This window comes from Pipistrellus kuhlii, unplaced genomic scaffold (assembly GCF_014108245.1).
Source record: "Pipistrellus kuhlii isolate mPipKuh1 unplaced genomic scaffold, mPipKuh1.p scaffold_m20_p_1, whole genome shotgun sequence".
Taxonomy (NCBI): Eukaryota; Metazoa; Chordata; class Mammalia; order Chiroptera; family Vespertilionidae; genus Pipistrellus; species Pipistrellus kuhlii.
In genome coordinates, this window is record NW_023425404.1 from 104,912,822 (window position 1) to 104,937,635 (window position 24,814).

General features: G+C 41.3%; 1 protein-coding gene across 8 annotated transcripts in view; it reads left to right on the top strand.

The window, feature by feature from the left end:
- ACBD5 (acyl-CoA binding domain containing 5) overlaps positions 1 to 24,814 on the top strand; it is a 63,318-nt gene that overhangs the window by 5,015 nt on the left and 33,489 nt on the right. For 4 of the 8 annotated variants that reach the window (XM_036458934.2, XM_036458924.2, XM_036458888.2 and 1 more), the window contains exons 3-9: positions 4,655 to 4,775; positions 8,064 to 8,136; positions 13,071 to 13,185; positions 13,282 to 13,314; positions 17,393 to 17,527; positions 19,429 to 19,632; positions 24,384 to 24,490. In XM_036458934.2, the coding sequence (XP_036314827.1) occupies positions 4,655 to 4,775; positions 8,064 to 8,136; positions 13,071 to 13,185; positions 13,282 to 13,314; positions 17,393 to 17,527; positions 19,429 to 19,632; positions 24,384 to 24,490 (788 nt within the window). Of the gene's footprint in view, positions 1 to 4,654; positions 4,776 to 8,063; positions 8,137 to 13,070; positions 13,186 to 13,281; positions 13,315 to 17,392; positions 17,528 to 19,428; positions 19,633 to 24,383; positions 24,491 to 24,814 lie in introns of those variants that run through there. The other 4 variants (XM_036458898.2, XM_036458942.2, XM_045587779.1 and 1 more) reach the window with 4 other exon arrangements.

The window sequence follows — 24,814 nt, forward strand, 5'->3', positions numbered from 1 at the left end:
GCAAATTAACCCAACTTTGTTGGGTTAGTTTGCATATGCAGGCACAAGTGGCTAGGAACTGGGCGGGACGCAGGTGTACTGCACAGCTTCAGCTGCTCCGGGCTTCTGGCCAGCGTGGGAAGCCGGAAAGGCAGCTCCAGCCAGAGCGAAGGCGGTGGCAGCAGCCAGTGGAAGGAAGGCCCATTCTTGCATGAGTCTTTATGCTTTAGGCCTCTAGTAGATAATAAAAGCCTAACATGCTAAGTGTCTGGTCAGCAGTTCAACCAATAATGATATGCTAAGGCTGCTCAACTGCTTGCTGTGATGTGCACTGACTACCAGGGGGCAGACACTCCGGCTGGTAGGTGAGCTTGCTCATGGGGTCTGGCCAATCAACTGAGCGAGATAGGCTGGACATGCCCTGGAGCCCTCCGTTGATCTCTCCAGGGCCCCAGTTGTGCACTGGTGAGGTCCCTCAGCCTGGCCTGTGCTCTTGCAATCTGGGACCTCTTGGGAGATGTTAGAGAGCTGGTTTCAGCCCAGTCCCGCAGGCCAGGCCAAGGAACCCCACTAGTGCACAAATTCATGAAAAGGCTAATATGCTAATTAGACCAGACATCTTCCCAACTTCTTTCTGGACTAAGCCATGGTGGCAGGGGCCTACGCAGAGGCAGTTAGGGGTGATCAGGCTGGCAGGGGGGAGCTGTTAGGGAGTTATCAGGCCAGTAGGCAGAGGTGGTTAGTGGTGATCAGGCAGGCAGGCAAATAGTTAAGAACCAGCAGTTCCAGATTGCAAGAGGGATATCTGACTGCTGCAATTGGTCCTAAACTGGCAGTTGGACATCCCCCAAGGGGTCCTGGATTGGAAAGATTGCAGGCTGGGCTCAGTTACCCTCCCCCTAATGCATGAATTTCGTACACTGACCTCTAGTTCTATATAATCCTATATAATAAAAGACTAATGTGCAAATTGACCAAATGGCAGAATGACCGGTCGCTATGATGTGCACTGACCATCAGGGAGCAGACGCTCAATGCAGGAGCTGCCCCTGGTGGTCATTGTGCTCCCACAGGGGGAGCACTGCTGGCAAGTGCCATGGTGGTGGCAGGATCCTCTCCCACCTCAGCAGCAGCACTAAGGATGTCCAACTGACAGCTCAGCAGTCAGACATCCCCCAAGGGCTCCCAAACTCTAAGAGCTAAGAGGGCACAGGCCAGGCTTAGGGACTGCCCCCAACCCAACACAATGCACTGGGCCTCTAATATATATATATATATATATATATATATATATATATATATATATATATATACACACACACACACACACACACAATATATATATATATATATATATATATATATATATATATATATATATATATATATTGCTTTCGGAGAGGAAGGGAGAGAGAGAGAGAGAGAGAGAGAGAGAGAGAGAGAGAGAGAGAGAGAAATATCAATGATGAGAATGGGGATGGGGCCCAGAACTGCGCATGTGCCCTTGATTGGAATTGAACTTGGCACCCTTCAGTTGCAGGCTGATGCTCTATCCACTGTGCATAACTGGCCAGGGCATCAGATATATATATATATATAACATAATAAAGAGGTAATATGCAAATTGACCCTCACGCCCTCACAAGATGGCTGCCTACGACCAGGCTGGCAGAGATGTTAATGAGGGATGACCAAACGACTGAACAGTAGGCTGCGTGGAACCACCAGGCCGTTGGGGTGGTTAGTGAGGGACGACCAAATGACTGAACAGCAGGCTATGTAGAGCAACCAGGTCCGTGGGGTGACTGTGAGGGGTGATCAGGCTGGCGGGGGTGCAATTAGGGGCAACCAGGCAGACAGGCAAGTGAGTGATTAGAAGCCAGCAGTCTGGGATTGTGAGAGGGATGTCTGACTGCTGGTTTAGGCCTGATCCCCCAAGGGGGTCCTTGATTGGAGAGGGTGCAGGCTGGGCTGAGGACCTGGTGCATGAAATTCATCACTGGGTCGGGGGTTCCCCTCAGCCCAGCTTGAGCCCTATCGAAGTACAGATCTCTCACTCCTAACTTCCTGCCTGCTCACTGCTCCTTACTACTCAGATTGTTGTTCCTCAGTGCTGTGGTAAGGCAGGAGAGGCTCCTGCCACCACTGTGTGCTCACCAGCTGTGAGCCTAGGTTTTGGCACTTCCCCTGTGGGAGCACACTGACCATCAGGGGGCAGCGCCTGCGTTGAATTTTTGCCCCCAGGTGGTCACTGTGCATTATAACAAATAGTTGTGGTGATTCCACCATAATGATTGCTAGGCTTTTGTTTTATGTATATATATTCCTTTTTCAAAAAATCCTTACTGAGGATATGTTTTACAAATATATTATTTTATTATTTTTTTTAGAGAGGGGGGAGGTGAGGGAGAGTGAGAGAGAGAAACATTGGTGCATGTGAAAAACATCCATCAGCTGCTTCATGTACTCACCCCCGCCTGAACTGAACCTGCAACTCAGGCATGTGCCCTGACCAGGAATCCAAACCCACAACCCAGGAATGTACCCTGACCAGGAATCCAACTAGCAACTTTGAGTGTACGGGAGTTTGCCTTACAACAGCCACACCAGCCAGGGTTTTTTGTGTTTTTTTTTCCTTTTTGCTTTCCAGCCAAGGTGTTGTTTTTTCCTTTTTGCTTAATCTGTACTTAAGGCCTAAAGTTATAATCAATCCTATAACATCTATGTCTGATATTCCCTTGACCTTTGGAAATTTTTTTTTAAAATATATTTTATTGATTTTCTACAGAGAGGAGGAGGAGAGGGATAGAGAGCTAGAAACGTCGATGAGAGAGAAACATTGAACAGCTGCCTCTTGCACACCCCCTACCAGGGATGTGCCCACAACCAATGTACATGCCCTTGACCAGAATTGAACCTGGGACTTTTCAGTCCACAGACCGACGCTCTACCACTGAGCCAAACCGGTTTCGGCGACCTTTGGAAATTTTAATTCTTAGATAATACTTTAAACACATATATCAAATTTATCATGTATGAGAACCTTGGGGACAGAAATTATACTTTAATTCAATGTCTTACAGAACACCTTCATTATATGTTATCAATTTTTGCTGTAACCTATGCTTATGTATATGTCAACTACTTTAACCAAAGACCTTTAAACTTTATTTGATTAACTTCCTGATGATATTATAAATTAATGTTTTTGATGTTTTAAATTTAGATCTGTGTACTTATTAGATAACAATTTTTAACTGTAGTTTTTTTAAAAAATTTTTTCCCTTTGCTATATAAAGAAGGACTTTTCATTGAAATAGTATATCTAATAGATACTTTTAAATGAGCATATGTTATATAGATAATTATTATTGTGACTTTGGAATTAATTATTCACTCTTGGCCAAATCTGATACACCAACTCTCATCTTGTCTCATAATTTTCAAATTCATATACTACTAGATTTCGATTACTACATGCTTATTATCTCTCTCTCTATATAAAAGCCCAGCAACTAAACAGAACAACTGATCAACCAGTTGCTATGACGTGCACTGAGCACCAGGGGGCAGATGCTCAATACAGGAGCTGCCCCTGTGGTCAGTGCACTTCCACAGTGGGCAATCTCCGCAGGCCACATCCCCACAGTGCACGAATCTGTGCACTGGGCCTCTAGTGCAGTGTTTTTCAACCTTTTTTGGGCAAAGGCACACTTGTTTCATGAAAAAAATCACGAGGCACACCACCATTAGAAAATGTTAAAAAATTTAACTCTGTGCCTATGTTGACTATATATAAAGTAATTCTCTTGAATAGGAATCAAATAAACACAAAGAAAGTATTTTATAATTACTTTATTATGAAATATTAAGTAAACAAAATAGTGAAAAATTATAAAATTCTTGTCTTGTCTGCACCTACGGCACACCAGGCAACATCTCGCGGCACACTAGTGTGCCGCGGAACAGCGGTTGAAAAACGCTGCTCTAGTGTAATCTATAAAGTTTTTTTGTGTTTTTTTTGTTAATCATCACATGAGAATATTTTTTTCCATTATTTTTTAGAGAGAGGGCTGATTTACTTTTTAAATAATCATTCAGGTTACTGGGTATAACACATAATGAAAGGAAGGCAAGAGTAGGATCAACCAGCAGGGAAGGTATTGTAGTCCAGACAGGATATGGCAATTGCTTGGACTTTAGTAGTAGGGTGAGGAATTGAGAGAAGTTCCCTCCCCCCACCCCCATCTCTGATGTTTTACTAATTTATGCATTTATTGGTTGCTTTTTGTATGTGCCCTGACTGGGAATAGAACCTGTAACATTGGTGTATTGGGCCAACGCTCTAACCAATGTTCTACCTAGACAGAGCTGTTTTTTAATTTATTGAACTGTGTTAGGCATTGTTATTAAAGTGTAGTCTCAGAGTTTTTAAAATTGAAAGAGTAAAGCAACTAGCAGAGCCATAACTTTTCTTTTTGTAGGATAGAAGTAATTATTTGAACTATTAATGAACTATTAATTATTTGTTCATTAGTATATATAGCTCAGTGACTTTGTAGCCTTAAATTATCAATTGTATTCTCTTAAGTGACATTTATTTGTCTGTTTATTTATTTATATATATATATATATATTTTCAAGTGATCTGTATTTAATGTTATTTTCCCAAAAGGTTCATTCCAGCCAACAAATGAAATGATGCTCAAGTTCTATAGCTTCTATAAGCAGGCAACTGAAGGCCCCTGTAAACTTTCAAGACCTGGATTTTGGGATCCTATTGGAAGATATAAATGGTAATTTTACATAGAAATCTGTGAAGGAAATTTTATTGTAATGATAGTTATTTATGTGGTTATATATTATCCTGTGCATAAAATGTCTAGGTATAGGATACAATTTTTATCATTCTTGTACTCTTAACACAGTTTCACACAAATAAGAATATCTTGAGGGAGAGAGGAAAACAATAAAACCACAAGCTATAGGTACACCAAAGATAATAAAGAATTTTCAGTTTGTCTTTCCTTTTCTGGAGTTTTTTTCTTATTATGCTAAGAGCAATTCCTATACAAAGTTAAAGGAGCACTTTCCTGCCTGTTTGACCTGACATGAAACCTAGTGACTTGTAAAGTGACATTGCTTTGAGCCTTTAAGATAAAAACTAACTAGGTACAAGACTCACGTACTGTCTACCAACATTTTATCTAAGACGTCACTCTTGTCCCACTGTCTATCTATATAAAAGCCTAAGTGACTATCACAACGGACAACTGAACAGGCTGCATGGGGTGACCAGGCTGGCAGGTGGATTAGTGAGGGGTGACCAAACGACCGAGCAGTAGGCTGTGTGGGGCAACCAGGCCGGCAGGGGGGGCTGTGAGGGGCAACCAAATGACTGAACAGCATGCTGCCTGGGGCAACCAGGTCAGCACATACACGAATTTCATGCACTGGGCCTCTAGTCTATATAAAAAAGCCTAAGCAATCCTTATGGTGGAACAACCAGAAAGACCAGTCATTATGATGCGTACTGACCACCAGGGGACAGACGCACAACACAGATGCTGCTCCCTAGTGGTCAGTATATTCCTACAGGGGGAGCACCACTCAGCCAGAAGGCGGGCTCATGGCTGGTGAGCGTAGTGGTGGTGGTGAGAGCCTCCCCTGCCTCTGCAGCAGGGTGCAGACTGGGCTGAGGAACCCCTCTCCCTAGTGCATTAATTTCATGCATTGGGCTTCTTGTACTTGAATAAAAATTTGATTTATAAAGAAATTTATTGATTTTGTTTTAGAGAGGAAGGATGAGAGAGAAAGAGTCGGAAAGAAACACTGATTTGTTGTTGTTCTTATTTATGCATTTATTGGCTGCTTCTTGTATAGAAATTGAACCCCAACTTTGGTGTATTGGGACAGTGCTCTAAACAACTGAGCTAAGTGGCCAGGGCTAATATTTGATTTTTAATATATTTAAAAGAATAGTAAAATGTGCAGAGTCACCCTGGCTGGGTAGCTCAGTTGGTTAGAGCATCATCCTGATATGCCAAGATTGCGAGTTCAAACCCTGGTTAGAGCGCACGCACACACACACACACACACACACATACATATATATGTTTTTTTATTGATTTCAGAGAAGAAGGGAAAGGAAGAGTGAGAGAGAAATATCAATGATGAGAGGGAATCATTGATTGGCTGCCTCCTGCATGCCCCCTACTGGGGACCAAGCCCGCAATCCGAGCATGTGCCCTTGCTCTGAATTGAACTCGGTACCCTTGAGTGTGCAGGCAAATGCTCTATCCACTGCGCCAAACCGGCCAGGCGGTCAGGCAACATTTTATGTTTTAAGTACTCCTGAGGACTTTACCAATATCTAACAAAACGTCTAATTAGACTGTTCATTATGAATAGAGCATGCTAATTGGTGAAGTATTTCTTAAGAGCCACACATTTTGAAGGCTAAATTTATTCTTTTTGAATTGTAAGTCCTTAAACTCCTTTGAAGATTTCTTAGTTCTCTACTTTTCTCTGAGAGCTTTATGAATAGTCATAAAATAATAGGTTAAGCCCAGCTGGTGTGGCTCAATGGTTGAGCATCCACCTATGAACTGAACAACAAGGTTACAGTTAGATTCCAGTCAGCAACATGCCCAGGTTGTGACACCTAGCTGGGGGTATGCGGGAGGCAGCTGATCAGTGATTCTCCCTTATCATTGATGTTTCTATCTCTCCTTCTCTCTTCCTCTCTGAAATCAATTAAAAATATATGAAAATAATAAAAATAGGTTAAGTAAAATGGAAACATATTTAATCTTTTTAAAAAAATACATTTTATTGATTTTTTACAGAGAGGAAGGGAGAGGGATAGAGAGTTAGAAACATCGATGAGAGAGAATCATCGATCAGCTGCCTCCTGCACACCTCCCATTGGGGATGTGCCCACAACCCAGGCACATGCCCTTGACCGGATTCGAACCCCGAACCTTTCAGTCCCCAGGCCAACGCTCTATCCACTGAGCCAATCCGGTTTTGGCTATTTAATCTTTTTAAAGAAAATTTATTTAGCATTTTTTCCTCAGAATTGACTTTTGGTAGCGTTAAGTTGCTTCCAGAAAAATTACATAAAAGGAGAGGTGTTTGCCCTAGCTGGTTTGGCTCAGTTGATAGAGCATTGGCCCAGGGTCGCAGATTCAATTTTGGTCAAAGGCATGTACATATGTTGCAGGCTTGATCCCCAGCCCTAGTTGCAGTGCCTGCAGGAGGCAATCAAACGATGTTTCTCTCTCATCAATGTTTCTCTCATTATTTAGGGGTTTAAAATGTTCCTTTTTAGGAAATCATTGCCATTTTTCAAATGTGTAAAGTTAGACTTTTATTTAAATTAATGGACACTTTAAACCAAAATTTTGTTTAAAACGTAGCTGTGACGGTTTATGTAGAGGCTTCTTAAATATTTATTTCTCTCATTGTCCTTTATAATGATATAAAAACTTCTATAGCAAATATTTGTGAATAGTCTATAGTCTGTATAGTAAAGCATCTATACTCTTTAGTCTATAGGTGAGTTTTATTCTTACTAATTTTCAATACTGTTTAATTTGTCAGTTTATTCACTGTGATATTTTTATTCACTGTGATATTTTTATTCAAGGCATTTAAAGAGATTCTTTAGGAATATAACATGGCTTTAAGTAGAACTTATTTTAAATTTATGACCCTATATTATTAACTATAAATTATATTCTGAGCAATTGAAAATCAGGTGTCTTTCAAACTGGCAGTTACAAAATAGTTGTGGAGATGTAAAGTACAACATAGGGAATATAGTCAATAATATTATAATAACTACATATGGTGTCAAATGGGTACTAGATTTATTGGGATGATCTCTTTGCAAATTATATAAATATCTAATCAGTGCCCACTTCAGCTGCACATACTAGTATACTAAAATATAAATGTCTACTTACTGGGTTATTTACCTGAAATTAATATAATGTACATCAATGAAATAGAAAAATTGAAAATTATTTAAAGAAAAAACAGGTGTCTTTTTGTTGTTATGTGAATATTTTCAATTTTAGGGATGCTTGGAGTTCATTGGGTGATATGACCAAAGAGGAAGCTATGATTGCATATGTTGAAGAAATGAAAAAGGTAGGGAAAACAATTCATAGGAGAAAATAAAAACATCTAGAATCACTCTAATTTAATTTTTTGTTACTAGGAAAATTAGCTGCTTTGTTTTAACGAAGAAGGAGATTATAATCTGTTAGAATATAGAATCTAGATTACTGAATTTATTAGAGCTTTATCTGTCTAAGTTCATCAAAGTTCATCTTAAGTTTTTCCTTAGATATGTCACATTGGATTGACATCATATTTTGTTCTTTTGTGTGTTTTTTCCTTTTCCTTGTCTTCCTTGATAGTTCACTTTTGCAGAAAGTGTATAAATATGAATATTTCAAAATATTGATGTCCCTTAGAGTCAGAAGTACCTGGACTGTCTTCACAAGGTTTCCTCATAACGGTCTTATACACCGTTTGACTCATAAATTACCATCACTATTTCTCAGTAACAAGCATTTTTTTTTTGGTCAATGGAAAGATCCTTTGAAGCAGAATAAGGATGCATTTAGTTTCTCTGATAACTATAATACTAAAATGTGCATTCCTTTTAATAAACAAAATAAACTGATGAACAAAATAGATCCAGAGACATAGAAGCATGGACAGACTGTGGAACTCAAGGAACACAAGGGTGGGTAAAGAGAGATCAACCAAAGAACTTGTATGTATATATGCATAATCCATGGACACAGACAGTAGGGTGGTTAAGGCCTGAGAGGGATGGAGGCAGGCTACAGGGCTAATGGGAGAAAAAGAGGACATATATAGTACTTTCAACAATAAAAGTTTTTTAAAAACGCATTCTTATTAACTAGGTCTTTTAAGTCTGTTCAAGGCATTGTTTAGAGGGGCAAATTTATGAAGAAATCTTAGATTTAAAAATGATCTTGATGCCTTTTTATAAAAGATCATTTTTATCTTAGAGGTGGATCAAAAGTTATAAAATTTAGGTCTGTTTATAATCTTAAGCAAATGATCCTTAAACATAAAATCTATAAAAAAAAGAATAGGTTTCTTTTGCCAGGCGGTTTAACAGTATTAATTTAAGTAATAATTTCATTTTGGTAGATTCAAACTAGTTTTTTGGGTTTGTTTTGTTTTAATCATATCTACACTGCTCAAATTGTGCCCTTTGTTACATTTCCAAAAGTTTTTTTTAGCGACTTTGTTTATAACAGAGGGCAGAGTTTAGTTTTTCTTGCTAACTGTATCAGTAACACAACAACAAAGGAGCCTTTCAAAATCAGAGAGAGAAAGAGAATATAAAACTTTTTTGGTTTGATAACTATTCCTTTTCTTTACCTTAAATACCATTATAATTTTTAGGGTACACCTTAGTTAATTGACACATTAAGAAAATTTACTCATTTTTCCTTTTGAATTTTATTCAAAAGGAGGGAGGAGTGCGGAGAGCATGGTGAAACAATGTGTAGTCTGCTTTCCCCCCCAGAAAGATTAAAACTATACTGCTGCCTTTTAGCTATTTAAAATGCTCCCACTGTGCCTGTAGAATTTTGTAACTACTTCTCTAATTAAGCTATCTTTACTGAGACTTTAAAATTTTCATTTCATACTGTGAATGTAATAAAGTTCTTAGAAAACTTTTAGAGGCAAATTAAAACATTTTAAAGATATACATAGGTTGAAAATTTGATTACTAGTGTATTCATTTATTTTCAGATGTTAACTTTGTGGACATTAGTAGATAAAATTACATGTTCAAAATAATCATGTGGAAATAGTACATTATCCCAAAGATTTCATAACTGAATTCGGGACTTTCATTATATTTTATTTATTTAAAAATACATCTTTATTGATTTCAGTGAGGAAGGGAGAAGGAAAGAGAGATAGAAACATCAATGATGGGAGAAAATCATTGATCAGCTGCCTCCCGCACATCCCCTACTGGGGCTGTAGCCTGAAACTGGGCATGTACCCTTGACAAAATCTAACCCAGGACCCTTTAGTCTGCAGGCTGACACACTATCCACTGAGCCAAACCAGCTAGGGCAGGACTTTTTCTAATAGCAATAATTTACTTAACTGAAGCAGTCATTGAGTTATGTTTTTAAATATAATTGACAAATCACTGTACTATTGCTGTTTAGAATTATTCTTTTAATATAAATCTTATTCCATGCTTTTGCATTTAAGGTTTTAAGGAGCCTTATTAATTTTATTTATATATTATAATTGATAATGTTTTTTAAAAAATATATTTTATTGATTTTTTACAGAGAGGAAGAGAAAGAGAGAGACAGTTAGAAACATTGATGAGAGAGAAACATTGATAGATAATGTTTTATGAAAATTATGCTTTTCATGATTTATAAACTGTTTTGTGAAATACCACCAAAAAAGTTGTGGGAATAAAAAATTCTACCTAATAAAAGAGTAGTATGCAAATTAACCACCACTCTGCTATACCCACAAGCCACACCCACCAGCCATGCCCCACCAGCCAGTCAGAGCAAGTATGCAAATAAGTAACCCTTCTGCTACAGCCACAGAGAGCAGGAGCGAGGCTTGGGTTTCCCTGGCAATGGAAGAAGCCAAGCTTTCTGCCTGCCCTGGTCAGCCTAAGCCTCTACTCAAGGCTACAAAGTTTCAATTATGGAAAGTTAAATCCAAACAGAAATGGCGGCAGCCACAGAGCAAGCAGAAGGCTTGGCTCTGCTCCAGGCTACAAAGTTTCAATTGTAGAAGGTAAATAAATTCCAGTTACCAGGGCCTCCACTTGGGTCACCAGGGAGTGGGGCTGGCCTGGAAACCACCACAGGCCCCTCACTCAGGCTGCCCCATGCCCCAAGGGAACTCCCATCCTGATCTGGGACACCCTTCAGGGCAAACCAGTTGACTCCCACCCATGCACCAGGCCTCTATTCTGTCTAATAAAAGAGTAATTGCAGATTGACCAACACACAATATGGCTGCTTCCATGTGGTCAAAGATCCTGCATCCATGTGGACACAAGATGGCCACCACAAGATGGCCAGCAGGGGAGGGCAGTTGGGAGTAACCAGGCCTGCAAGAGAGGGCAGTTAGAGAGACCAGGCCTGCAAGAGATGGCAGTTGGATGCAATCAACCCTGCATGGGAAGGCAGTTAGGGGTGACCAGGCTGCCAGAGGAGGGAAGTTGGGGACAAACAGACTGGCAGGAAAACAGTTAGACATCAATTAGGCTGGCATGGGAGTGGTTAGGGTTATCAGGCTGGCAGGCAGAAGTGGTTAGGGGCAATCAGGAAGGCAAGCAGGCAAGAAGTTGGGAGCCAGCAGTCCTGGATTGTGAGAGGGATCCCAGTTTGGAGAGGGTGCAGGCTGGGCTGAGGGACATGCCCCTCCTCCGTGCACGAATTTCATGCACCAGGCCTCTAGTTGTATAATAATTTAATAGGATTTTAGCTTTGAGGGAATAGAATAATGTGGTTTGAAGTAAATAATCTATGTTTTTATATATAGTTTATTTTGATTTATAATAAAAAAGAAATATAAAATTTTGTTTTCTGTACAGTTTTACAGGCTGCATTGTGGGGGTTTCCAGAAAATCAGCCAGTATTTGAATAACTTGCATTATGTCTGTTGAGTTTAAATATAGATCAGTGTATGTTAGTCCCCCATTAACCATGGGGCATATGTTCTGAGACCTAAAATCGAGGATAATACTGAAACCTGAATGTACTGTATTCTTTTTTTATGTACATTCAGACCTTTTCACTTAAAGTAGGGTGGGGAACCATTTTTCTGCCAAGGGTCATTTGGATATTTATAACATCATTCACGAGTCACAAAAGATTGTCAACTTAAAAATTAGCCTGCTATATTTGTTCAAACATTTAATTAAGTCATCCCTAATACCGTGGTAGGTCCAGATCACATGATTTCGTGGGACATATGGCCTGGGAGTTGGACATTCCCCACACCTGACTTAAAGGAAGCACATTATACCTTTTCTTTGACATATTGCTTTGCCATCAATCACCAATTGATAACTATTTATTTGAATGCCTTTTTAGTTCATATACCTTGCTGTTTAAACTTGATGATTCTAAATTGGCCCATGGTTGTAAAGGTGCCTGAAAGTGGTTATTTCCTACTTTACTTTTGTGCCCTATTAAAAAAAATACCATAGAACTCTAGCCGGCTTGGCTCAGTGGATAGAGTGTGGGCCTGCCTACTGAAGGGTCCTGGGTTTGATTACAGTCAAGGACACATGCCTAGGTTGTGGGCTCAATCCCAGTAGGGGGTGTGCAGGAGAGCCAGCCAATCAGTGATTCTCATCATTGATATTTATTTCTCTTTTCCCTCTCTCTTCCTTTCTGAAATCAAGAAAAATATATATTTAAAAAAATAATACCATAGAGTGAAAGAACATACAGTTTATACTAATCCACAGCTTTCTATTTTATTTATTTACCATTGGTGTCCTTAGTTTTTAATGCACAATATATAAATTGTATAAAATTTTACATGAAACTTAGTTTTCAAAATGAGAACTATTTTTGTTGTTGATCCTTTGTTGATGATATATTTTCATTGATTTTTAGGGAGGGTGGAAAAGAGAGGGAAAGACAAAGAGAAACATCTATGTGAGAGAACACATCAATTGGTTGCCTCCTGCATGAGCCCTGACCAGGGCTTGGGCAGGGGAGGAGCCTGCAAGCAAGCTATATATATGCCCTTGACAGGAATCGAACCTGGGACCTTTCAGTCCGCAGACCGATGCTCTATCCACTGAGCCAAACCGGTTTTGGCAAAATGAGAACATTTTTAAGTTTTTAATATATTTGAAACTTTTCTAGGAGGTTATATACAATAAGTATGTAATTAATATAGATACTTTGGGAGTCTATAAATGAACCTCATATATAAAAATTTTCTAAATATTGTATTATTGGTTAGTAATTTAGATCAGCGTAAATAATTTGTGATTTCACAGGATTTGTTTCTTTTGATTACAGATTCTTGAAACAATGCCAATGACTGAGAAAGTTGAAGAATTGCTACATGTCATAGGTCCATTTTATGAAATTGTAGAGGACAAAAAAAGTGGCAGAAGTTCTGATTTAACTTCAGGTTGGACTATTTTACCGCATTTTTAACTCAGCAACTAATACATTATGTTACATTAATACTTATATGTGTAATTTTTTTTTTATTCTCACATGCCAGTCCGACTGGAGAAAATCTCTAAATACTTAGAAGGTAGGAATAGTGAAATCCATGTAAAATTTTGTTTAAAATTTACATATCAATGAGTTCTACACAAATTCATATAACTTACAAGATTGTCACTCAAGAGTTTTAATCCAAGCAAATAAACTGCATAAAGTTCTAAAATATACCTAGGGGGGGTGGCTTGATAGTTAAACATTGACCTATGAACTAGGAGGTCATGGTTTGACTCTCAGCCAGGGCATGTCCCCAACTGTGGGCTTGATGGGGGTGTGCAGAAGGCAACTGATCAACCATTCTCTCTCATCACTGATGTTTCTCTCTCTCTCTTCCTCTCTGAAATCAATAAAAATATACTAAAAGTATTATAAAATCTTAAGTTTTAACTCTTAAGTTATTGAAACATGATAAGTAGTTCATTGGTAGGTATAAAATTGTAATAGAATTCATAGTTTGTTTTTTTTAAATATATTTTATTGATTTTCTACAGAGAGGAATTGAGAGGGATAGAGAGCCAAAAACGTCGATGAGAGAGAAACATTGACCAGCTGCCTCCTGCACCCCCCCACTGGGGATGTGCCTGCAACCAAGATACATGCCCCTAACTGGAATCGAACCCAGGACCCTTCAGTCTGCAGGCAGACACTCTATCCACCAAGCCAAACCAGTTTCGGCCAGAATTCATAGTTTTATTTTGATGGATTATATTTTCTATTTTGCTTTATATATTATTATCAATATGGCTGAAATACTTTTTAGCTAATTTTAAAATGCTGTATTTACTTTAAAGTGTTAGGTGTTTTTTTTTTATTTATAATCCTCACCTGAGAATATGTTTTTATTGACTTTATTTATTTTTAAAATCATTATTATTTAAATATGTTTTTATTCATCTTCTTAATGAGGGAGGCAGGGAGAGAAAGGAGAAACATTGATCGCTGCCTCCTTCATACCCCTTGCTGGGGATCAAGCCCACAGGCCTGGCATGTGCCTTGATCAAGAATTGAATCCACAGCCTTTTGATGTACAGGATGATGCTCCAACCAAATGAGCCGCACAGCCAGGGCAAGTGCTTGGTTTACTGCAGCCTTGCAAGCTAGAGTAAGGCATCGGGGAATTCACTTAGCTTGTGTTTTATTTATTCTTTTTTAAAATTTTTTATTGATTCCAGAAAGGAAGGGAGAGGGGGAGTTAGAAATATCAATAATAATTTATTTTTTATATTTATTATTGATTGACTTTATTTATTTTAGATATACATCTTTTTAAAGCTTTATTATTGAAAATATTATATAAGTCTACTTTTTTTTTCTGGCCAGGGTCTGTGTCTTTTTGTGTACTCCATAAATAATTGAAAGTTGTGTATCTTTTATATATTAGCAGGAGTTGAATATGCACATTTGCTGGCATTAATTTTAAACATTTGATCTTGAAATTTTATTAGAAAGCAGAGTGAAATGAACCAGTAAGAGTCAATTTAAATGGAAATTTTATGTTTTAATATATATGGTGCCCTAGCTGGTTTGGCTCAATGGATAGAGCGTCAGCCTGTGGACTGAAGGGTCCCAGGTTCGATTCTGGTCAAGAGCACATGCCTAGGTTGCAGGCTCAATCCCTAGTAGAGGGTGTGCAGGAGGCAGCCAATCAGTGATTCTCTCTCATCATTGATGTTTTTCTCTCTCCCCCTCTGAAATCAATTATATATATACATATACATACACATACATATACACATACATATACACATACATATACATAAACATATACATATATGTATGTGGTATCCTTTTTATCATCATTCCTATTTATAAGACATCTTTTACTAATTGATGGCAATTACAGTGTTTCAGGACAGTAATCATCATAAGGCCTGCAGTTTGTGTCTGCCATAACTGATATAGATATAGATATACAATAGTTATAGATGTAGATATAGATATAGATATAGATATAAATATAGATTTCGATATAGATATAGCTATAGATAGAAGCCTAAGCAACCAAATGACTGAATTTGGTCAAATGGGCATTATTCTGTACCATACCTTCTATATCTGATTTATTTAATTCAGAAAGAATATTAAGTGTTTTTCTCTGAAGCATGTTTTTAGGATGCAGATGGGCATAAATCTGGACCTGCTTTAGTACTGTCCAGCCTATTGGCCAGAGGCAGATGCTTATTTATTTTTTCAGAGATAGATATTTAAACAACTAATTATAAAAATAAGAAAGAGTGAATAATAATAATAGTGGTTCAGTTCTACAATTCCTTAATTTTAATTTAAAAATTATAAAAGCTTGATAAACTCACTAGAGGCTTGGAGCATGAATTTGTGCACCAGTGGGGTCCCTCAGCATGGCTTACCTGGATCAGGCAGAAACTGGCAGTCCAACACTGCCTCCCATTCCTGCCTGCTGATTCTGCTCATTTCAGCCCTGCTGCACCTGCCACTGCCTCGTGCCCAATCAGTTTCAACCGGGAAAGGCTCGTGCTGCTGCAGTTGTACTCGCCAGTCATGAGCCCTGCGTTTGGCACCCTTTGGTCAGCTGAGCAGTGCTCCCGCTGAGGTAGCACACTAACCACGAGGGGGCAGCTCTTGCATTGAGCCTGGTGGTCAGTGCACATCACAGCGACCAGTCATTCGGTCATTTGGTTGCTTAGGCTTCTATCTATATCTATATATCTATATCTATATCTATATCTATATCTATATCTATATCTATATCTATATATCTATACCTATACCTATACCTATAATTTGGCATATATATAAACTTGTCCTGACATGAACCAATTGAGGAACAAACCCTAACTTAAAATGACATGAAGCTATTTGAAGTCTTTAGTTAGTCTATCTAGAACTATTCATATATTTTGCTGGAAAAAAATCTTAAGTTTAAAAAAATATTTTTTCATTGAATTTTAGAGGGAGAGAGAAGCATCAATGTGAGAGTGGAACATTGATGGGCTGCCTTCTATACACTTCCTACTGGGAATGGAGCCCTTCCACCTACCCTGAGGCATGTATCCTGACTGGTAATCAAACCGGTACCCTTTCAGCATACAGGATGATGCCCAGCCAACTGATCCACACTGGCCAAGGCTTAATTTAAAAAAATTTTTTTTTTTTAATGAGAGCTGCCTACATTGTGTTAATATACAGTATACAAAGTTAGAATACTCTGTATTTTGAATCATATCTGAGTCTAGAAGTGGTAAGACATTGTAACATAATCCGTACCATTCTAATGTACATTTAGATTGTTTCCTCTTCTGATCTTCAAATGCTGCTGAACTTGACGATGTTCAAAAGTCATTCTACAATATATATGTGGAAGTATAAAATAAGAAATGGTATTTAAAATATAATTGCTGGATCAAAAAATATGGGTGTTTGTTCGGTGTTTACAATTTTGTAAAATATTGCCACATTGCAGGACAGTTTTCCTTTTGACTTTTTTGTTGTTGCTGTTGCTGATCCTTACCCAAGGATAATTTTCCATTAATTTTTAGAGAGAGTGGAAGACAGAGAGAGGGGAAGACAAAGAGAAACATCATTGTGAGAGAAACACATTGATTGGTTGCCTCCTACAAGAGCCCTGACCAAGGCCCAGGCAGGGGAGGAGCCTGCAATTAAGATATATGTCCTTGACCAGAATTGAACCTGGAAACCTTTGGTCCAAAGCTCTATAAATATATATCCGAACCTGTTTCCTTCAGAATTATTCTATTATTTGTAAACTAGAGGCCCAATCCATGACATTTGTGCAAACGGGGGAGGGTCCCTCAGCCCAGCCTGTGCCCTTTCACAGTCCGGGACTCTTGAAGGGTCCTTAGTGCTGCTGTGGAGGCAGGAGATGCTCCTGCTGCTGCACATGCCAATCATGAGCCTGCCTTCTGGCTGAGCAGTGCTCCCCTTGTGGGAGTGCACTGACTACCAGAGGGCAGCTGGTGCGTTGAGCATCTGACCCTGGTAGTCAGTGTGCATCATAGTGACCGGTCATTCCTCTATTCAGTCGATTTGCATATTAGCCTTTTATTATATAGGATCACAGCCTTATTGTATGTTATATGGTTAGAGATTAAATGGTCATTTTTATATTTTAGATCTTGGCAATGTTCTAACTTCTCCTCCAAATGCCAAAACTGTTAATGGTAAAGCTGAAAGCAGTGATAGTGGAGCTGAGTCTGAGGACGAAGAGGCCCAAGAAGAAGTGAAAGGAGCGGAACAAAATGATAATGGTAATCTTTGGTTGGTGGGATAATAATTTTACATTAAATAAGATAAAAGAATATGGAGAAGCTTGGGCTGATTTGGCACTGTAGGAAGTGGTGGGATGTGGGTTGTTGACCCTATAACCAGGTTTTTGTGTTCCAAAGGGATACAGAAACAGCCTGCCTTATCCATAGATGGAATAGATGTCTATTGAAAGCTAACAAGAATAGGCCATTCTTCCCAATGTGATGCTGCTCTAGAAATATACTAGTGGCCTGGTGCATGAAATTCATGCATGAGGGAGGGGGCTTCCCTCAGGCTGGCCTGCACCCTCTCCAATCTGGGACCCCTTGGGGATATCTGACTGCCAACAGTTGTACATCCCTCTTGCAATCTGGGACTGCTGGCTCCTAACCACTCACCTGCCTACCTGCCTGATCGCCCCTAACCACTACCTGCTGGCCTGCTCGCCCCCAACTGCCCCTCCGAGCCGGCCTTCTTGCCCCCAACTGCTCCCCCCTTGCTGGTTTGATTGCCCCCAACTGCTCTCCTCTCACCCCCCCACCAGCCTATTTACCTCTAACTGCCCGCCTGCTTGCCTCCCAACTCCCCCCCTTCTCGCCAGCCTGATCACCCCCAATTGCCCTCCCCTCCTGGCCTGATGGCCCCTAATCACCTCTGCCTTGGCCTGGCCAGCATAGCTTTGTCCAAAAGGACATCTGAAAGGTCTCTCAGAATGTCTCCCGGACTAATTAGCAAATACCTTTTTTAAAAATATATATATTCCATTGATTTTTTACAGAGAGGAAGGGAGAGGGAAAGAGAGCCAGGAACATCGATGAGAGAGAAACAGATGAGAGAGAAACATTGATCAGCTGCATCCTGCACACCCCACACTGGGGATGTGCCCGCAACCAAGGCACACACCCTTGCCTGGAATCGAACCTGGGACCCTTGAGTCTGCGCCAACGCTCTATTTACTGAGTCAAACAGATCAGGGCAGCATATTACCCTTTTATTAGTATAGATTTCTGTAGTGCATTGTTTCCAATATGAATATGCATATGTTGTCAAGGAGAGGAGACAACCATACTCTGAATATTTTGTCAAGAATAGCGTGGAATCAAGAGAATAGGATTCAAGTAGAAGGTTTTTTGTTTTTTAACCCAAGGATATGTGTGTGTTTTTTACTGATTTTTTTTTTTTTTTTTCCAAAAGAGGGGGAAGGAGAGAGAAGAAAAGGGAAAGGAACATTGATGTATGAGCAAAACATCTATCAGTTGCCTCCTATACTTACCAGGTATTGATCCCACAATCAAAGTATATGCTCTAACCAGGAATTGAACTGGTTACCTTTCAGTGCACTGGCTGACTTTCTAACCAACTGAGCCCCATGGCTAGGGAGGGCCAGGTAGAAGTTTTGACAAAGAAGGAAGATTGGAATCATGGGGCCCTGAATTGGATGGTCTTTATTAGAAAGAGTACCAGTGATTCTTGGGAAGACTGTTTTAGAAAGGGGGCAGAAAGATACTAAAACAAACTGCCTGGTTTAAGTTTGCCTTCTGATTCCATTAAAATAAGACAAGTAATACTTTCTTTGAAGGATCTCTTTATTTGCTATATGTTCCCCTTTGTACTGCTGGGTCTCATAGAACATTTTGTTCATCCTGAGAGAGTGTGAAAACCTTGAGAGATTAGCTCTCAAAGGAGGTCTGGAAAATTCACAGTGAACTGAAGCAGTTTTGAAACCAATACAGTTTGTGTGAGTTGTCAGCATATAAAATACCCCTTTTGTATGAGCACCCCATTTCTCTGCTCCTAGTAGGAAACCCTTCAAAGGGATTTTGGGTAAGTTGATATCAGAACAGTGTATGCAGAAGGTGACCTAATGTGAACTTTTATTAATCTCTACATTTTCACATAAAAGATAAGAAAATGACGAAGAAATCCACAGAGCATAAGAATTTGGAAATCATTGTTGCTAATGGCTATGATAAAGACAGCTTTGTTCAGGATGTACAGAATGATATCCATGCTAGTTCTTCTCTGAGTGGCAGAAGCACTGAAGAAGTAAAAGCTGTAGATCAAAACTTGGAGCAAACTGGTAAACCTGCTGTCTGCATTCACCAAGGTATTCGTCCATATTTTTTTGTTGAGTCTGTTTCCTATGAATAAGATATTCTTTTAATAATTTCAGGATATTTGGAGCAATTTAGAATTTAAAATCTCTTACTAATAGTATAAAAGGGTTTATTTATATTATAAGGGTTTATATTTTTAAAAGACTGAATTAGGGCCAGGGTTTTTATGTTTTTCATTGAGATTTAAATTTGTTTTTATATAGCATTTTAAAATAAAATTTTGAAATTTTTTTCAATTGATTTGAGAGAGAGGAAGAAAGGGGAAGAGGGAGAGGGGGAGAGAGAGAAAGAGAGATAGAGAGGCACATTGATGTGAGAGAGTAACATGGAACAGTTTCCTCCTATATACTCCCCAGTCGGGTATTGAACCCACAACCTGGGTATGTACCCTGACCAGGCATCAAACCCACAGCCTCTTGGTGTACGGGACGACACTTCAACCAAGCCACACTGACCAGAGCAAATTTTGAAGGTTTTTAAAAAATATATATTTTATTGATTTTTTACAGAGAGAAGGGAGAGGGACAGAGAGCTAGAAACATTGATGAGAGAGAAACATTGACCAGCTGTCTCCTGCACACCACCTACTGCGGATGTGCCTGCAACCAATGTACATGCCCTTGACCGGAAACGAACCTGGGACCTCTCAGTCTGCAGGTCGACGCTCTATCCACTGAGCCAAACTGGTTTTGGCCAAATTTTGAAGTTTTTACTCTTATTCCTGATGTTTCTTTTAGCTTAAAACTCTTGATTATAGGATACCTTTATCCTCCAATCAGCAAGGTAAGCTATATTCTTTTCATATTTTAGGGATGAGCCTATAATATATATATATATATATATATATATATATATATATATATATATATATGGTGAATTATTAACATTATTGCAATTCAGTCAAGTAACCAAGAAATGTAATTTCTAAATGGTACAATCAAACTGGACAATAGTCATCTAACTTTAGGCTTCCTAGCTGCTACTATTCAGTTTTCTCTTATAAGGTTACTGAGTTCTATAAGGTTTGATCTGGGTAGTATTTTTATATAATTCCATGGTAAAATACTTCGATATCTTTTCATATAAAAATTATCAAATCAACTTAATGTTTTGATAAGTTAAAAGAAAAAAAAAGTGTGGCAATACCAGAGAGAGGAGGATCCAAGATGGCTGCTCAGGTAGACATCTAACCGCAGCAGCACACAACAATTTCAATGGAATACAACTAAAATGTAGAGTGGACATTGCCCAGAGCTACAGGTAGTCGACTGACTGAAAATTCTACAACAAGAAGGAAAGAGAAAACCAGAAGGAAAATCAGAGGAGCTGAAAAAGCCTAAGGTACGGAGACATGCTGCGCGCACGCACACACGTGCGCGTGCACGGAGAGGTCACAGCCGGAGAGGAGGAGAAGGCTGGGTGCCTGCCTGGCGTTCCCTAGCAGGAAGGAAATAAAAACCCCAGCCTGGGCTGAACCACAGAACCGGCAGCGCTGAGCCCCAGTTATGGGCCAGACCCTGGGGACCTAGGCTCGGGCAGGGGGAGATGGGGCTGTGAGGCGGAATCCAGGGGGAGCGGCGAAAAGCGGAGCCCCCGGAGTTGCGCACATTGCGCGCAGAGGACAGAATGTTGACTCTGATGCTGGATTGCCCTGTCAGGAAGAAACAAAACCTCCGGCGGTGCTGAGCCCCAGTCCTGACTGCTCTGAACCCCAGTTGTAGGCCAATCCCTGGGGACCCAGGCTCAAGCAGAGGGAGACAGGGCTGTGAGGCGGAGTCCCGGGGGAGCGGCAAGGGGCAGAGCCCCCGGAGTCGCGCACATTGCGCTCAAGGGAAGGAATGTTGACTCTGATGCGGGATTGCCCTGGAGGGAAGGAAACAGGAGCTCTGGCCATGCTGGGCCCCAGTTTCGACTGCTCTGAACCCTAGTTCTAGGCCAGACCCTGGGGACCCAGGCTCAGGCAGGGGGAGACAGGGCTGTGAGGCGGAATCCCAGGGGAGCGGCGAAAAGCGGAGCCCCCGGAGTTGAGCACATTGTGCGCAGAGGACAGTCTGTTGACTCTGATGCTAGACTCCCCTAGCGGGAAGGAGAAAAAAAGCTCCAGACTGGAGGAACGCGACGAGGAGCAGGAGCCCCTGCCGGACACCGGCCAGCCGGGCGCCAGCAAGGAGCCGGGCGACGGGGCCCCCAGTGGGGGGGTGCCCCTGGGCCTTCGACCACTGAGCGCGGGCCACAGAGCTGAGGCTGGGGGCTGCTTTCTGGGCGGCGCCAACCCCGGCAACAGGCTGAAGCAGCGCAGGAGCCCGCGGAGAACAAAGGGGTGCCACAGGCCAACCTGCTGAGCTTCCAGGACAAGGAGGAAGAAACTGAAGAAGTTTTCAATGTGAAGAAATCAAGTGAGAGCAAAAGATAGTAAAATTACTTGAGAAAGAATATAAAGAAGATCTTGAAAAATTGAAGACTAAGTCAGAACTCAACTCAGCAGCCAACATTGCAACATAAATGCGTTTAAAAAAAAAAAAAGGACAGATGCCGGGACCGGTTTGGCTCAGTGGATAGAGCGTCGGCCTGTGGACCGAAGGGTCCCGGGTTCGATTCCGGGCAAGGCATGTACCTGGTTGTGGGCACATCCCTAGTGGGGGGTGTGCCAGAGGCAACTGATCAATGATTCTCTCTCATCAATGTTTCTAGCTCTCTATCCCTCTCTCTTCCTCTCTGTGAATAAATCAATAAAATATATTTAAAAAAAAAAGAAAAAAAAAAGGACAGAATGTTGGAATGGTGGCGGCCAGGCCTAGAGTGGCCAGGCACAAGGCAGTAGCATCCAGGCCCGGAGCAGCAGCAGCCAAGCCCACAGCATCCAGGCCGGGAGCTGCCAGGCCCAGAGCAGCCAGGTCGGGAGGAGCCAGGCCCAGAGCAGCAGCAACCATGCTTGGAGCAGCCAGGTTGGGAGCTGCCAGGCCCAGAGCGGCCTGGCCCGGAGCAGCCGGGCCCAGAGCAGCAGCAACCAAGCCCGGAGAAGCTAGGTCAGGAGCTGCCAGGCTTGCAGCGGCCGGGCCCGGAGCAGCCAGGCCCAGAGCAGCAGCAGCCAGGCCGGGTGTGGCCAGGCCCGGAGCGGCTGGGCCCAGAGCGTCCAGACCCGGAGCAGCTGGGTCCAGAGCAGCCGGGTCGGGAGCAGCCAGACCCAGAGCAGCAGCAGCCAGGCCGGGAGCAGCCAGGCCTGGAGCAGCCAGGCCCAGAGCAGCCGGGTCGGGAACAGCCAGGCCCAGAGCAGCACCAACCAAGCCTGGAACAGCCAGGCCTGGAGCGGCCAAGCCTGGAGTCGTCGGGCCCAGAGCACCCGGGTCAGGAGCAGCCAGGCCCCGAGCAGCAGCAACCAAGCCCGGAGCATCCAGGTCGGGATCTGCCAGGCTCGGAGCGGCCGGGCCCGGAGCAGCCGGGCCCAGAGCAGTAGGGTCGGGAGCAGCCAGGCCCGGAGCAGCAGCTGCCAGGCCGGGAGCGGCCAGGCCCGGAGTGGCCGGGCCTGGAGCAGGTGGGCTCAGAGCAGCTGGGTCGGGTGCGGCCAGGCCCTGAGCAGCAGTTACCAGGCTGGGAGCTGCCGGGCCCTGAGCAACCGGGCACAGAGTAGCCGGGTCGGGAGCGGCAGCGGCCAGACCCGGAGCAGCTGGTTGTGGAACGGACCAGAGCAACAGAGGCCAGGTCTGGAGCAGCCAGGCCCGGAACAGCTCGCTCCTCGCCTGCTCCCGCCCCAAGGCTGCCTCTCAGACATGGCTGGAAACTTTTGCGGGAACTTGAGGGTCTGCTGAATCAAATGATGAAGGCTTAGATCTGGATGTGTTGAGTTAGTATAGTGCTGGGGTGTTGATCTGTGAGTGCCTTGTGTGGGGCCTGGATGAGGCTGATTGACCTATTTGGAAATGTCTTTTGTGTGAAGTGTATCACTGGGCATGTGGAGGTATTATTGATATGAGAAAATGCTAAGTAACTGATTTACTATCTGAAAAATTTAAAGTTCTGAATGTTTAAGGTCTCTTGACAAAAAGAGGTTTTAAAGCTAACACCTTAATTTTAATGGAGAAAGGGAATGGCAAGCCCTTCCCACCCAGAACAGGTAATCCAATTCCAACCAGCAGCTATGTTTAAACAATGTGCCATTTACAATTGAATGGCTACACCTTTTGATAGCCTAAGGGCAAGTTTACATGTAAACAAGTTTGCTCTCAATTCCCAGGGCAGAAAAAAAAAAAGGTTTAAAATTATTAGATTTTAAAATTTATTCTTAGAAGTGTAAAAGTTTATTAATTAAAAAAAACAAAACAACAACAACAACAAAAAGAGATTGAAAAACCTGATGAACAATAATAGCGGTTCATTGTAGTAGAGTTGGCGATATGGGAGGGGAGTGGAGTGACTGTTCTCTGGGAAAGGGAGGGTGGAAGAGACTGAACATAAACTGTGCACCTATGGATGAGGACAATGGGGGGTGGAGAGGGGGGCGGGGAGTGGGGTGGGAACCTGGTGGAGGGGGGAAGAAATGAGGAACCTTTGTAATAATATGAACAATAAAGATTGATTTAAAAAAATAAAATAAAAGGGGGGAAAAAAAGTGTGGCTTGGTAAATCAAATTTTTCTCCCAGTATGAAAATAATATAGAGCTAATCAATTTTGAAAAAAAGGATAAATGCATTTTTTCTTCAGTTAGAGAATAATTATTCTATCTTGGCATTTTTTCATCTTTAGATATAAATGATGATCATGTTGAAGATGTTTCAGGAATTCAGCATTTGACAAGTGATTCAGACAGTGAAGTTTACTGTGATTCCATGGAACAACTTGGCCAGGAAGAGGTAAAAACAACATTAAAAAAATTCTTTATTGTTGAAAGTATTACCTATGTCCACCCCCCCCCCCCCCATTAACTCCCTACAGCCCATCCCTGCCCTCTGCCCCAGACCATCACCACCCATTATCAGTGAAAAATGACGTTTTTTGATTGGCAAGTTTTCAAAGTGGAATATCAGAGTTTGATTCATAACTTCTTTTTGTTTTTATTTTTTTTATTTTTTATTTTATTTATTTATTTATTTTTTTAATATATTTTTATTGATTTTGTACAGAGAGGAATGGAGAGAGATAAAGAGTTAGAAACATCGATGAGAGAGAGTCATCGA